At 35.1% G+C, this 15,739-nt stretch overlaps 1 protein-coding gene across 1 annotated transcript in view; it reads right to left on the bottom strand.

The window, feature by feature from the left end:
• Positions 1-15,739, bottom strand: part of LOC111505412 (trace amine-associated receptor 9) — a 466,598-nt gene that overhangs the window by 215,771 nt on the left and 235,088 nt on the right. The window contains exon 5 of the mRNA XM_074171620.1: positions 10,064-10,360. Within this exon, the coding sequence (XP_074027721.1) occupies positions 10,064-10,360 (297 nt within the window). The remainder of the gene's footprint in view (positions 1-10,063; positions 10,361-15,739) is intronic.

Here is a 15,739-nt window from a genome sequence, read left to right as displayed (position 1 = left end):
CTAATGTATGGTGTGGGATACTTAACGACCAAATAATTGGGCCATTTTTCATTAGGGAAAATTTATCATCCGTCGGTTATCTCAACCTTTTAAATAATGAGGTTAGTGAAATTTTCGATAATATGCCTTTAAATATTAAATACGACCTACGGTATCAGCTTGATGGCGCACCAATACATGACACGGTTGCTGTAAAACAGTCCCTCCAACAAATATTCAGAGGCAAAGTTATTGGACGTAACTAGGAACATTATTGCCCCGACTTGACGCCTTTAGACTTTTTCTTTTCGGGTTACCTGAAACAAAAAGTGTACCGAAGTAAATCATTTACTGACACACAACATCTGTAAAATACCATTCGCGAGTGCTGTGCAAATATAAATCCCCGATTTATTGAAAATGCAATTGCAGATGTCAGTAGAAGGACCATAATTTGTATTGAACGTGGAGGACGACATACTGAAATGTAGGCTATAAGTGTTTGACAACCTCATTTAGATCAATAAGTAATTTTTTGTACCCATTTGTATTTTCTATAATATTATCGTTGTTCAAAATTTATAATTATAATAATGGTTCTATCGAAATTATTTGCATTTTTTTTAGTTGCCTCTGCTTTTTCGAAATCAAAGGTTTGTTCAAGAAAATAGCCAAGTGATTGAAACTTTGCACCAGTCATGTTAAAATTTCTATAGCAAATTTTTAATTTCTCTCTAAACATGTCCGTATAAGTAAAAATGTATCAGAAAAGTTGAACTCCATGATGAATTTGTTATGTATACATGAATTGATGACAATTAACCGAACTTGTTTTTTAAAATAAAGGGGATATCTGTCAAAAATAAGCAAAACGTTAACTTTATCCCAGTTGCATAAAATTTGGCATATGGATATAAAATTGCCGTAGACACAACTTTCTCAAGTAACTTTTTGTTAAATTCGATCTAGAAATGCACTTTTTCAATTTAAAAACGTCAGTGGGTCGCAGTTGGCCGCAGAGGTTCAACTCGCACTCCCAGTACCTCACTTCATACTCTTCGGCATTCCCAGATCAAAATTATGAAACATCCCAAACTGTCTACCTTATATTTTTCCTTAGCAGAATAAAAATACATATCCTGTGACCGTGGCTACGTTTAGTGACCAGATGTCTCACCTCCGACCCAGGAACATCGCTTTGAGACTGGGAAAACATAATCGGCTCAAGTCATAAACAACTACCCTAAATTTTATCATTTGAATACTACTGCAATGAATGTCTAGACTGAAGATTTTTACTTTCCGAAATGTGGCGATATTTTCATCAGGATACCGCATGAACAACGCCAAGAAGTCGCATCCAGACAAAAGTTTTGATAGGTAACAATTAGTTTTTCGTAAACAGAATAATGAAAAAGTTAGAGTTGTTTCAACCAGCCAGCGTTAACTTTCTTGAAGTAACAAAATTAGGTTTCGTGTCGTATCAGATTCCGTACAACTCCATCATCTTTTCATCAGCATCGTTAATTTGAACTGTGGAATGTTGGATTGTGTTAAGGTATGTATAATTAAATAAGATCACTATGAAATTTTCAGATAGTGACGGTCAGTCTGTATCAGAACATAATTATTGATACTCACCTAACGATTTTGATTGAATAACATTCTTGGACAGAAATATTGGAAACGTATTGAAAAAACACAAATCAATATCCACTTGAAAGTTTACGAAACCGCGACATGTCACAATTTTTAAAAATTTTCCATAATCATTTCTCGAGAAGTCCTTCCAACAACATCACATCATAACCAGTCTCAAAGACCAGTACATCAAGCAAGTTGGCGTATTTATCTCTTGAAGACGTCAACTTGGTTGGTGAACCGCGCTTCGAGAACAGTATCAAAGTTCTGGTGATTGGAAGAGGTGCTGGTTCCATGAATTCAGATTGTTTTGAAGATAATTCATGTAGAAATAATTTATATAAATTTTCTCGATCACGAAACATAAAACTATCTTTTTTAAAAATAAGTTTCATTTTGAATTTTCTATTTTTATCAATTTCTATTCTTTCCCCTCGAAAGTAGTCCTCCTCAGATATAATATTATGCCAGCGTGTTTTCCAATCCTCGAAGCAGTTCTGATATGCACTTTTTGATATGTCCTTGGGCTCTGTCAAACGACGCAAAACTTCAAGATAATACCCCTAATTGCATTGGAACTACTAATACACTACGCCACTGTAATCGAAAAAACCAGTGAGCATAACCTTGACATTTTATCAAACTTGGCATGTTTTTTTGCGGTCTTGACTCCCTGGGCTTTTTCATTGAAAATATTGGACTTTGCTTACGATGTTATAACCATATACCCATGAATCGTCACCAGTTATGATCCTTTCAAGCAAATCTGGGATCGCCGTTGATTAAAACAAGAATTCAACCACGTTAGTAGAAAAAATATTACCGTAGTTTTTTCCCAACACCAAAGCGTTATTTTAACACCTCGACACGTGCTCCGATCGTCAAGTGATAATCTTCAAGAAGAAGAGGAAGATCAGTTTGATCCTCCTCTTGAAGATTATCACTTGGTAATTGAAACACTTGTCGAGGTGTTAAAATAACGGTTTGGTGTTGGGAAAAAATCTCCAGTAATATCAATTACTATACGAAAAGTTTCAAACAGTGCATCACAAGTACACGTTAGTAGAGTTTTTTCACAACATAATGTTTCAGCTTTGTTATCAGAGACATACGGCGGACATTACTTAAGGTTTCGGAAAATTCCACTTCCTCCTCTTATATATGATGGCATTGGCCAATACTTGATGAAAATACATAACTAACGTATTCAAAAAATACTTTATTGTGGGATTTTCACTAAACGACTTTACAAAAATGCAACACGTCATACAATGGATTCTTCGAGCATGGCTTCACAAACTAATTCTACATATTCAATGCCTAATATATCACTTTCTACAATTTGAAGTACCTGCATCAAGTACTTGATTTTTTCCTGGGTTTGTAATGAATTAAATTACCTGAGCTTATGTCCCAGTTTTCACATTTGAAAAAATATTTAGTAACGGGAAGGTATTAAATTCTAATTGATCATTCAGTAAATTACCTGAATTCCTGAATCAATTGATTTCTGAACATTCTAGAAGATTGAGTTTCAAACTTCTCTCTTCGAATTGTAACAAATCGTATTCATGATTGAACTCATGTCCTTTGGCTAGAATGTGGTTTGCAAATGTGAAATTGGTCTTTCTATTTACAAAACTGCTTCTATTCTCTTTAATTTTTTAGGAAAATATTCTCCCTGATTAGCCAATATACAGTTTTGAGCAAGAGCGATGTGTTACATTCACAAGGAAAAAGTTTGAAACTCAATCTTCGAGAATATTTAGAAATCAATGGATTCAGGAATTTAGGTAATTTACTCAATGATCAATTAGAATTGAATAACTCCCTGTTACTGGAGATTGTGGGAATTGGGACATAAGCTCACTTGGAAAAATAATCTACAACCGCTTTGAACATTCCACCAAAGGTGCTCGTAAGCTAGATTCATCGGTAGTTATCAACTACATGTCCCTTGACACTTCTCATTGTAGGTATTAGATAAATATCCATTCATTAGGAAATATTTTCCGTATTAAATATTGAGTAGAGGAAATTCCACAATGTCTGTCAACAGAATTCAACGAATTTGCCAGGTATTAGCCTGATCCAGCAATTTTTGCTGCCTTGAATTTTTTTAGTTTGATATTTTTTCAATATTACTGGAGTTTTTTACCAACACCAAATCGTTATTTTTAACACATCGACACGTGTTTCGATCACCAAATGATCATCTTCAAAGAGGAAGATTAAAACTGAATAAGGCAAAATTGTAAAATTAATTTAGGATGATATACCTGTATGTTTGGTACGCCTGGATGGTTTACCTGTATGGGTTACCTTTATAGCATGAATAGGATTAGCTCGCACTAGTTTCTAGTTTTAATCTTCCTCTTTGAAGATGATCACTTGGTGATCGAAACACGTATCTCAGTTTCAATCTTCCTCTCTGAAGATGATCACTTGGTGATCGAAACACGTGTCGAGGTGTTAAAAATAACGATTTGGTATTGGGAAAAAACTCCAGTAATATTCATTACTACACCAATGGTTCCAAACAGTGCATCATAAGTTGATATTTTTTGTTTCATGAATACAGTGGCTGTGATAAAAAAAACTGGCAGATGTATCTGATATGTAGCTGAATCATTACATCTTTCTTGATCAATTGATAATGATATTTCATTATCGTTAAAATTTTCTGTGATTTTTTTAAGGCTACGTTCACATTATTCAAAAAAATTTGACTCAGATTTAAAAATGTACGTCGAATGCTATGTTTTCAAGCCGTTCTTCATTTCTGAAATGATGAAAAACTGGTGTTCTCAATGGAATCCTCAGGGTTTTTTAAATTTCTGAGATATTCAACTCTTAATTAGTTTAATTTCATTCGAGTTGGGACGAATTTAAGGTAGATACTATTAACTTTCTATAGAAAATCTGTTGTTGAAACCAACTGTCTTTCTTCTGAGAACGACAACCCACAGAATACGAAGTTTGTGCGAGCTGAGGATTAAAGCGATCCTATCTTTTAACGTGCGATCACTAGCATGGCTTGGACGATAAGTAGTGAAAATATATCGTTCAGTGGTAGGGCTTGAACCCCCAATTCACAAAGCGGTTGATTGACTGAGTAGAATCAGTTACCGTCTCAACTACGTTGATATGATATGTTTTTTTTCTATAATTTCATGTTTCTGTTTACAAATTCTCTATGACTTCAAACTGGGGAATAATTATTATCGAAAGGGGTATATTTTCAGGAGAGATCAGCTTTTGTGAAAGAAAGGTTTTGGTAAGTCATATTCATTTTGTGTAGCTTACTTATGAATTATGTCTGATCCAGTTCCACAATGGAGTACAAACTAAACAGAAAAAAGGGGTTTTTTGTATAATTTACTGTTCATATGAAAATAGTTTTCTTGTAAGTATTTCGTTTTTTCGTGTAATTCGATATTTGTATGGAAGAAGTTGTTTCGAAATTGCTTGCCAATCAAAATGGATCTAGATTCTTCTGGTCTATAGCTGAAGCTGTTAATCAAAACTTAACAAAATCCACAATTTCACCACTGACACAAGCAGATAGTTCAATTGCAACAGCAGCCATAGATGAAGCATATCTACTAGCTGAACAATTTGCATCCCACTTCACAGTCGATTTTCTGGGGAAGGCACCACCCACTTTTCCCACACGAAAATTCGCAATGCCAGAAATTACTGTTTGACAACATCTAGTCAGTGAAATTTTGAAATTGCTTAATATATACAAGGCGTCTGATGATGGAACCGTCATCGTACTCAAAAAGTGCGCTTATGAATTTGAACCAGTATTTTGCAGACTTTTCAACCTGTCGGCTGCAAATGCACATCTTCACCGGTAGCAGAAAGTGGTATATTTTGATATGGATCTAGAAGTGATTTTAAATTTGAGTGAAACTAACCAGGTTCACAAAAACCCAGGCATCAGTTTTCTCCAAAAAGATAAATGTTTCCGAACCGGGTGTAATGATGTCAGAATAGACAATTCCGCATTCTGCTTCGATAAGTTTGTTGGGGGTTGAAATGGACACCAACATGTCGTGACACAATCATGTCGCAGGAATTGCAAAGGCTGCTTCTCAAAAGCTTGGAACACTGTTCCGAACCAGAAAACTGTACACATCTCAGCAATTTTTAATGTTTTATAAAGCTCAGATCAGACCTTCTTTGAAGTATTGTCCACATGTACGGAGCTCTGCCTCTAAGCAAACCCCGAAGCTGCTGGATTCCATCCAGAAAAAAGCCATCCGCTAGATTGAAGACGCGAACATCACTTGAAACCTTGATAGTCCGGAACATCGAAGAAAAAGTGGAGATTTGTCTCTCTTCCATAGATATTTCCACGGCAAGTGTTCAAGTGAGTTGGCACATTTGATTCCACCAAGAGCGGTACATATCAGAAATACGTGACGGACTGTGGCTGATCATTGTTTTGTGGTTCTTCAGTAACCATAAACTTCACTGTTTAGAAACTCTCCAGTTTGGAGAAATGCGTTCATGTGGAATAAACTTTCTGAGAACTTTTTTCAAATTAATTTATTCTCCAGTAATTCAAATCCAACATGAATCGATACTTTTGCACAGGTACCACTTCTAGAGCGCTTCGAACATTTTTCTGTAGTGTTTGTGTTTTGTACTTAAAGAAAGAGGACTTTTTCTCCCAGTTTGTCTCTAAAAGTTACTTCTTCGCATGAACTACACATCTTTGTATTCAATTTATTCCGAAATTGTTTGCTTTCTTCCTTTCTTTGGAAGTTTCCTACATTTTTTTTTGCATACAGATGGAGGAGTAGGAAGCCAACACTTTTTTCCAAAGTATAATCTCTCCTAAAAATGTATCTCTCTCATTTTCATACAAGATTCCTATGGCTGGGATTGAATCAAATAAGCGATGAATATCATTACGCACTGTCATCCAGGCATACGTAGATCAAATCAAATCAAATCCTTTATTTTCCTGTTCGACACTTTTATAGATAATTATATTAGGAATAGTCAGTATAAGCTAAATTACAAAGGAAAATCACAAACTACCACACTGAAACTAGAACACACGAAAACGTATGCACACTTCACACGTACACTTACATTACATACAACTCAAGGTCGTGATATCATTATTGAATTCAGTTCTTCATTTCATAATAGTATCCAGATCTGTGCTGAAGAGAAAGAAAGACAAATGTCCTATCATGAAGCTTCGTAGTTCACCTTTGAAAAGTTCCATGCGTGTAAAATTTCATAAAGTGATTCTTTTATATATTGACCTGTATAGTGATGCACTGTTTGGAGCCTTCAGTGCAGTAATGAATATTACTGGAGTTTTTTCTCAACACCAAACCGTTATTCTTAACACCTCGACACGTGTTCCAATCACCAAGTGATCACCTTCAAGGGAAAGATTAAACAGGTCTAACACGTATCAAAGTGTTAAAAATAATAACGGTTTGGTGTTGGGACTGAACTCCAGTAATATTTTTTTGAACTGTATAGCTTTCGAGAATGATAATAATAATAATAATAAATACCAGCGCCAGCGCCCTCCCGAATGTATCGGGGCTTCGGGGGATAGGGCCTGACCAGCGCACACTAGGGTGACAAAATAATAATAATAATAATAATAATAATAATGATAATAATACCTTATTCTCCAGAAGGACAATACAAGTATTGTATAGGAGTAGTCGTTTATCTAAAATTATGAGAACATGATAACATTAAGTCGAATTGTATGTAACAGAACAGTAAATTTGCAGGTATTATAGTCGTTCATCTATAGTAATGATGAACAGTAAAAGTAAACATTAAAAAGAATAACATGATAGTACATACTCAGTTAATCGTGTAACACATATATACATATACAGACATATATACATATATACACTCATACACATATATACATATATTCACCCAAATACACAAATAACAGACAAATCATAAAGGATTTACAAATACTTATTATAAGTGCCTGATCGACTTTATAATAGCATCTTTCAATTGAAAAATGTTTAGGACATTTTTTAAAACATGTTAAGGTTCGACTATCTCTTACATAATCTGGTAATTTATTAAATAATGAAGGACCTAGTGAGTTTGGAGAGTTTTCAGATAATTGGACCCTAGAGAAGGGTATATTCAGCTGATTTTTCAATCTGGTGTCATGTTTAGGAATACTGGATCTGGTTGAAAAAAATGTTATACTTACTAAATATATACACACTAACTTCAAAGATGAAGAGTGATGGTAGCGTCATGATTTTACATGTTTTGAATACATCAACACAGATTTGTTGGGAGGATAGACTAAACATTACTCGGAGAATTCTCTTTTGTGCAAAAAATACATCTTTAGCTCTCGAAGGCCTTCCCCAGAGGGAGATGCCATATCGAAGTCTACTTGGGCGTAGTAGAGCATCAGCAACTGATCATTAGATATAACTTATCTCAAATTACGTAGTTGATAGGAAACAGAATTGAATTTATTGATTGAGATTTTACAGTGTTCTCCCCAGGAAATATGTTCGTCTATATATAATCCAAGAAATCGAACGGTCTTATCAACTGACTGTAAGTCTCCGAAATCAACTACACTAGATTCTTTTTGTCTATTGTGAAAGCGTATACATTTTGTTTTATTTGTATTTAGATGAAGTGAGTTGAATCTAAACCACTGAGCCATATCAAAATGATTTTTTTACATTTCTGACGTATACAATATTCATTCCTATCTGATGCAATAACTGATCTATCATCAGCCTCAACAATAATTGAGCTATCACATATCTTCACAATATCGTTGATATAAAATATAAATAAGGTAGGTCCTAGAACCAAACCCTGAGGAACACCTACTTCAGAATAATCATTGCACGATGACATATGGTTACCAATAGTGACACGATTATTACGTTTACTCATGAGTGACACCTCGGATACCGTATCGAGACAGTTTATTCAATAAGATTGTATGACTGATGCAATCGAACGCCCTGCTTAGGTCGCAAAATACCCCAATAGTTCACTCACCCGCATCAATGCATTTAATGACTTCAAGAACATATGAGTGTTTTGCAGTTGTGGTCGATTTATTTTGCATAAAACCATGTTGATCCGCAATTATGATATTGAAATGCTTAAGATAAGATAACAATCTCTCCAAAAATGATAATTCAAATATTTTGGAAAAGATAGAGGGTACCGTAATTGGTCGATAGTTACTTATTAGGGAGAAATCACCTTCTTTATGCACAGGTGTAATTTTAACAGTTCTCAAAGCTTGCGGGGATGTTTCATTTGCAAATGATAAATTATGAGATAGACTAGTGGTGTCATAAGATGTTTAAGAACACATTTAACGATCACATGTGGTATTCCATCCGATCCAGAGGAAAATTTATTTTTCAGTTTCCTGTTGAGCATGACAAATAGTTCATGTTCAATAAACGGAAGGAGGAGAAAAGAACTAGACTGTATTTTAATATCATTCAAATATTGATTAGCTATATCTTCATCAAGCGATTCAATTTGTGAAATTGATTTCAGTGGTTCTTCTTTGGAAAAATTGCTGAATATCTCAGAGATTTCCTCAGGAGACTCGAATGTTTTATTTTCATATTTTGTGGAGGATATTGATTGCTTGCGCGATTTATTAGTTAATTCATTCACTACATTCCATGCTGCCTTAGTAGGGTTGTCTGAATTATTTATTTCATGCTGAAAGTAATGTTTTTTGAGTTGTGTAATAAGATTTCGTGCTTTTTTTCTGCTTTGTAGAAATCATTCAATAGAGAATGATGGCTTTTAAGCACAAACATGTCCTTTAATCGTATGCTGGACCTCTTAATATCGTCAGTAACCCATTTGCAGTTGGGCTGCTTCGTACGGTGATGTTTATATTGTTTAACTTCAGGGAAATGTTTAACAAAATAGTACAGGAAAATTTCTAAAGAATATTGAAAGGCACCATCCATATTTTCCATATTTCCATTTTTTCCATATATGATTCAATTCCATAACGAATGTTCGGTGTACAAACTGGATGGAAATGAGTGATTTTTGGTATAATTCAATGTTCATAAAGCACTAATTGTTTCGAAAGAAGTATTTCTTCTTTCGTGTAATAGACTTTTAAGAAGACATCTTCCCAGTTTCGATATGATAGTAACTTCTTTGCATGGTTTACACGTCTTTGTAATGTGAATGTCAGTTCACTGACATTCACTTGGTTCAATAATTTATATCCAGTCATACACGATTGTGCCATCTCTAGTATTCACCGCATCAAACAAATTCCTTCATTCCCGTCTACAAAGTGGCCGACAAACATGAATAATGACACGAAATCAAGCGAAACGGCCCTTTCCCACATCGTCTCCGATTTGCGCCAAAATCTATTTCTGTAACGATCCCCATCACTCACCTTCTCCATGCAAGCGGCACCCCCGTAATCTTCAGGATTGGCGATCGCATTGCAGCCGGACTTCCTTAACCGCAGCTTGTTGACGTGGAAAGCCGATCCGTAACAATACATCAAAATCATCGTCGTCGGGAAATAGAAACCGCAAGCGGCCAGTATTCTGATGGACGCTCGGGGATAAAAGGGTTCGCACGCCACCATCCCTGTCGGATTGAAGTAGAAGCCGCCACGCGGCAGTACTAGGATCGAGAACAGCGTCACGGACATTATCCAGGTCATGCTGATGATGGCCACGCAGCCCTGGAATAGAAAGTGCTTCTTAGTTTATTTTCTGGGATGATGGAAAAAGTTCAAGTGCGAGAAATCAAAATCAGACTTCGATCCAGAAAAGTTCTCAGACACATGACGTTTATTTTGAAATTTCCATTATCCATTTCTTCATTACTATATAGAAGTGATAATAATAATAACTAGTTTGGTGATCCAATAATTTTTCTGAAGAGAGGTTGTTGAGTAACAAGTTCATTTTTTTGAACAATTGTTTTCTTGCCAACGTTTCGAGTTTCATTAAGTTTTTCTTCAGGACCCTGTAACAATGAATTTTCATAAACATACCTTCCACTAAACTTATACCATTATTATCGTTTCAATTCTACAAGAATTAATGGGTTCTTAATTAAATTACTCATCAAAAAGTAGTTTTTTCGTGTTGATAATCTTACTATTCTGGAAACCATCAGACATATTAGATACATGAATATTACTGGAGTTTTTTTCCCAACACCAAATCGTTATTTTTAACACCTCGACACGTGTTTCGATCACCAAGTGATCATCTTCAAAGAGGAAGATTAAAACTAAGGACTAGTGCGAGCTAATCCTGTTTATGCTATAAAGGTAACTCATACAGGTAAACCATCCAGGCATACCAACCTAAATCAATTTTACAATTTTGCCTTATCTATTATTTTACAATATATGTTTATATAAAACAATTTTCAGCTATATAAAAATTAATTTCACAGTATTTAGTAATCAGTAAACCCAACAACATTATTTTATTTTATTTCAACAAGCTATATAGTATGCTCTTTGGTATAGGTCCGTCATCGTTATTCATAATATTATTGTGTTTACTTATTTCTATACTCTCATATGGGCATCTAGTTGCCTGTTGTTGTTAACTTGTCTAACTAATCTTAATGAATATTAGATACATATTAAAAAATTAAAACAGACAAACTTCCGAGACAACACCAACACAAAACGACATCAAACGAATGGCTTTATCCGTGATTCTGATTAGGTGGTGTCTGTTTTTTAATCAATGATAGAAAGCAAAAGAATGGAAGAAAGGTTAATTATTTAGGTATCTCATTAATCAAATTGAAATATACAGTATTCAAGCCATCGACATCACTTCTACACTATCGCATTTGCGGATATGTATCATTTCGCTTAAAAGTCTTCTGGGTAAATATGGTTGAACATCTAGAATAGTTGGATGATCAAAATAAAAAATGTGTCCTTAGTTGTCCTTATGTTCAATGAGGTCTTTATGGTTTACCATATTCAGTTTCTCTCATATGTTCTGATACTCGTGTTTTAAAATACCATCTGTTTTGACCAACATAGCAGTTGTGACAGCTTCTACAATTCGATGTGTACACTATATTGGATTATATTTCTTGTGGTGATTTTGTTGTCTGTTTCGAGAATAAACGCTTTATAACTGTATTTTCATTCAATTCTGTTACATAACCAACATTTCTTCAGAATAATAATAATAATACCTTACTTATTTACAATTTCTACAAATCTCAATTGTTTTACAAATGTTGTACAGCTTGTCAAAACTAGCCGATACTTTGAAGTCGCTTCTTAGATTCGACAAACTCTAACTAGGATATAATATAAAACAATAATTCATGAGAAAATACATACAATATTCATGGTAAATAAATGGCGATTCATATAACAGTTTTGCACTGTTTCTGTTCTTCCAATGGTTCCGAGAAAGTTGTGAATAGAAGAATAGTAGAAAATAGTCGAAAGATGAAAGGAGAAATTAGGCCAAGAGAAAAGTAACGAAATGGGGCTAAGTCAGATATACTGAATGCTCATCAAATACTCCTTGAAATTATGGCTGAATGCTTCTTTGAGTCAATTCAAAAGTGAACTATCATGTTTACAAATATTGTTGATGCATCATGCGACATTGTTGGAGAAAAAACGGAAATATATTTCTTTGTAATGTTTTGTGATGATAAGAATTGATTGTCGACAAATGATGTGGTCCTCTGTGGTACATATTGAGCTATTTGAGATGTTAAAGTTTTTCTGTAACTGATATGCATTCAAATTTACAAATTCCATGGATGAGTCGAGCATATGATGATTGTATTTTCCAGATACGACGATATGAGCAATTCAAATAGGATATTACTAGAGAATCACACAGTATTTTTTTAATATCAACTGATCAATACTGCCTTTGAAAGTAGATTGCTTTCAAATAAATCATTTTTGAGTTTATTAGTAACATGTTCTCTGAAATGTAGGGACGTATCAATTGTAAATCCTAAACTTCCATGAGATGATTCGACAGGTATTTTTGCATCACCGATTACATGATTTTTCATAAAATTTGATTAATTTGCATCATCAAATATGAAAGCTACTGATCGTTTTGGATGCAGTTTCAGTACTACAAATTCTTGCAAGGGGCCTATGAGGACAATTCTCTATCTCGTGCGTGTGTTTTTGAGAGGTATAAGCGCTTCAGTGATGGCCGAGAGAGGAAGGATGTCCAAATCAAAATCAAGCCAATGTTGATCGTTTTTTTCAACATTAACGGTATCGTGATGACTGAATGGGTTCCAGAGGGTCAGGCTGTCAACCAGACTTACTATTTGCTAGTTTTGGCAAATCTGCGAGAACGAGTTCTTAAGAAACAGTCCAAGTGATGGAAGAACAACTCATGGATTTTGCACCTGCCCATAACGCGGTATTTGGCTGATAAACGCACTCCAGTGTTCGAACACGCACCGTACTCGCCAGATTTGGCACCGAGCGACATTGTTTTGTTTCCGAAGATGAAATATCTACTTTGAAAGGGACCCGATTTGAGTTTATGGAAGCGGTAAAACATAAAAACGGCAGAACTCCTAAAGACTCTCACCAAAGAAGACTTCCAGTACTGCTTCGATCAATGGAAAAATCGTATGAAAAAGTGTGTGGCGAGGGAAGGAGAGTATATTGAAAGGGAACATTCGAATATAGAATAATTTTTATAATAAAACCCTTTTTTGTAGCCAGTTTCGTTATTCAATAGCCGGACCTCCTTGGATCTCGTAGGATGGATTTTGAGTGATTACAACATGGTATTTCCATCCATCTTGGGTCAAACTAACTCATAAGCAGCCTTCAGCTGGCGTCGAATTGTAAATTGTTGTTTTGAATTCTTTGAAGATTTGCCAGTTAGATATTTCAATATTGACTAGCAAGAGTTGTTTGATTATATGTATTAGTATATCAGTTTACTGAAAAATAATATGAATGATTCAAATATACGTTACCTTCACTGTAAAAGGTACATCAATTTAATTTTGTTGAAATCAAGATGAAAAAATACAAAGTATTTAGTTCAAACATATGAAATCTATGTTATTTCAAAATTAAACTTCTTAAAATGATTCCTGAATCAACAACGATTATTTCAAAGGAATGTGAACATCCATTCTCACATTTTCTCATTCAACTGCCAGGCACATTATAATTTCTGTTTCATCGTGATGTATTATTTACATGACCTTCCTCATTTTGTTTCGGTAGAAGAATTTCATTTAGGACCCTTTTTCAAGATTTTTTCGTATACAAACACATATTTTTCTCTTTATTTGTGTTTACACAAATCAACAACTGTAAACTGTAATCTACTTCATTATTCCAAATGCTGTACCCAACCATTCCTTTCATAATCATTTTCAAAAGCTTATGAAATTTTCGCGCTACTATATACATATATTATTCTGTTTAAAAAAAAAATATATTATTTATAGTATTTATTGTGAAATAGTAAACGAGAATGTTTCCTACTTATTCACCAAACTCAAACACATGTTTATGCAGCTGCAGTTTCGTTAGAATGAATCATCTTTCACACTAACCGATTTCCTAGAGTCTTTGAAGTCCACTAGACACTCGTTAGGACAACAAGAGAATTGTTCCCAATTCTTGAAGTTCTGGTTGAATAGTCTTCGAGTTGAAGACTCGAGCTCTCTGGATTGAATGATTCCATACAGTCTATTTCGTTTTGTTTTCTGCTGGAAAAATCTTCACTAGTTTACTTTGTAGTACATGTTCAAGAGGCAGTGAAAACGCATATGACTTTCTAGAACTTCATCTAGCGTTTCCTAATATGACTGATAGGTTAGCTTAGGTCCAAAGTGAGTGGGTCTATTCGATCCTCCACCGCATCCCACAAGGGTTTATTGTGGCTCACATCTATTCACATTAGACCTACTAAACTCAGCTTCTAACCGAAGCCGATTAGTTTGTATGGTGAGTGGTCTATCAGCTCAGATGGTAAGAGTACGGTTCTGCCGAACTCTAAAAACCTGATTCGGTCCCCACCGGGGCAAGCACAAAGTATATGCTCTGCTATTTCATCATTTTACAAACAGAGGCGACACACACTGTCTTTCGATAGTCCGAGTCTCTGCATATGATGATTCAAATGACCTGTAAGAAGGCCTGTTACACTTCGTAGTTCATTCCTACCGTAGTCCGACAACTGTTTGGTATCAAGCTACGAAGGGTGAATAAACGCCTTGGAGTGAGCCAATCAAGGAAGATTTGGTCAGAAGTCCAATTATCTTCTTGCCATCCAGGTGTTCATTGTTTGCTTGGCAAAGCCTAAAGCGATTCCAATGACAGGTTCCGGTCCGATGAAGCTGCTTGCAGCACCCTCCTATGCAAGGGAGTCAGCAGCCTCATTGCCTTCCAGGTCACTATGACCAGGAATCCAGACCAGAGACAATCTGTTAAGTATTCCTATCGAGAAGAGTCATCTTTGGCAACTTGCTGAATATGACTGATATAACCAGTCCGTGCAAAGCTTATTGTTGAATCATCTGAAAATAAAACTTTTAACGGGTGATGATCAACTGTATTGCCAAATATGCGCCAAACTAACTGACTTTCATAAGAAAACAAGTATAACTGAGGCACCAGTCGATCCAATCTAATAACACTGATGATCTTCAAACATGACTCAACCTCTAACAGAACCACCAAACTCTTACGAAGGTTCAAAATTCACTTCAATCTAGCAGACTACTATTATAATCTTTATACTTTGTACTCTGTGGTTTGGGCGTTGCATCTGGTAATTATAATGCATTGGTCAAAGACAAAACGGACTAGTTTTAGTTTGACAATAGTCATGTCACTAAATATTCTGGCAATATCTTGAATCCATTAGCGCCTCTGAAGACACCCTACATTTTATTTCATGAAAGAGAGGACATTGGCAAATCAAGATCTTCAGATGATGTAGTGTTGCAGGTTTTTCTGGGTTTTCCTGCAGCTGAGAAAGCAAATGTTCCACTGGAATCAATCAAATTTGCCCCGGAACGCCAAATAATTTTTGTTGTTTCGTTATTTCATAATTTGTAT

Source organism: Leptinotarsa decemlineata, unplaced genomic scaffold (assembly GCF_025532065.1).
Source record: "Leptinotarsa decemlineata unplaced genomic scaffold, Ldec_3_MD MMD2_tig00000026_RagTag_RagTag, whole genome shotgun sequence".
Taxonomy (NCBI): Eukaryota; Metazoa; Arthropoda; class Insecta; order Coleoptera; family Chrysomelidae; genus Leptinotarsa; species Leptinotarsa decemlineata.
Note: the sequence above shows the minus strand (reverse complement) of the source record. Positions and strands in the feature narration are given on the sequence as shown.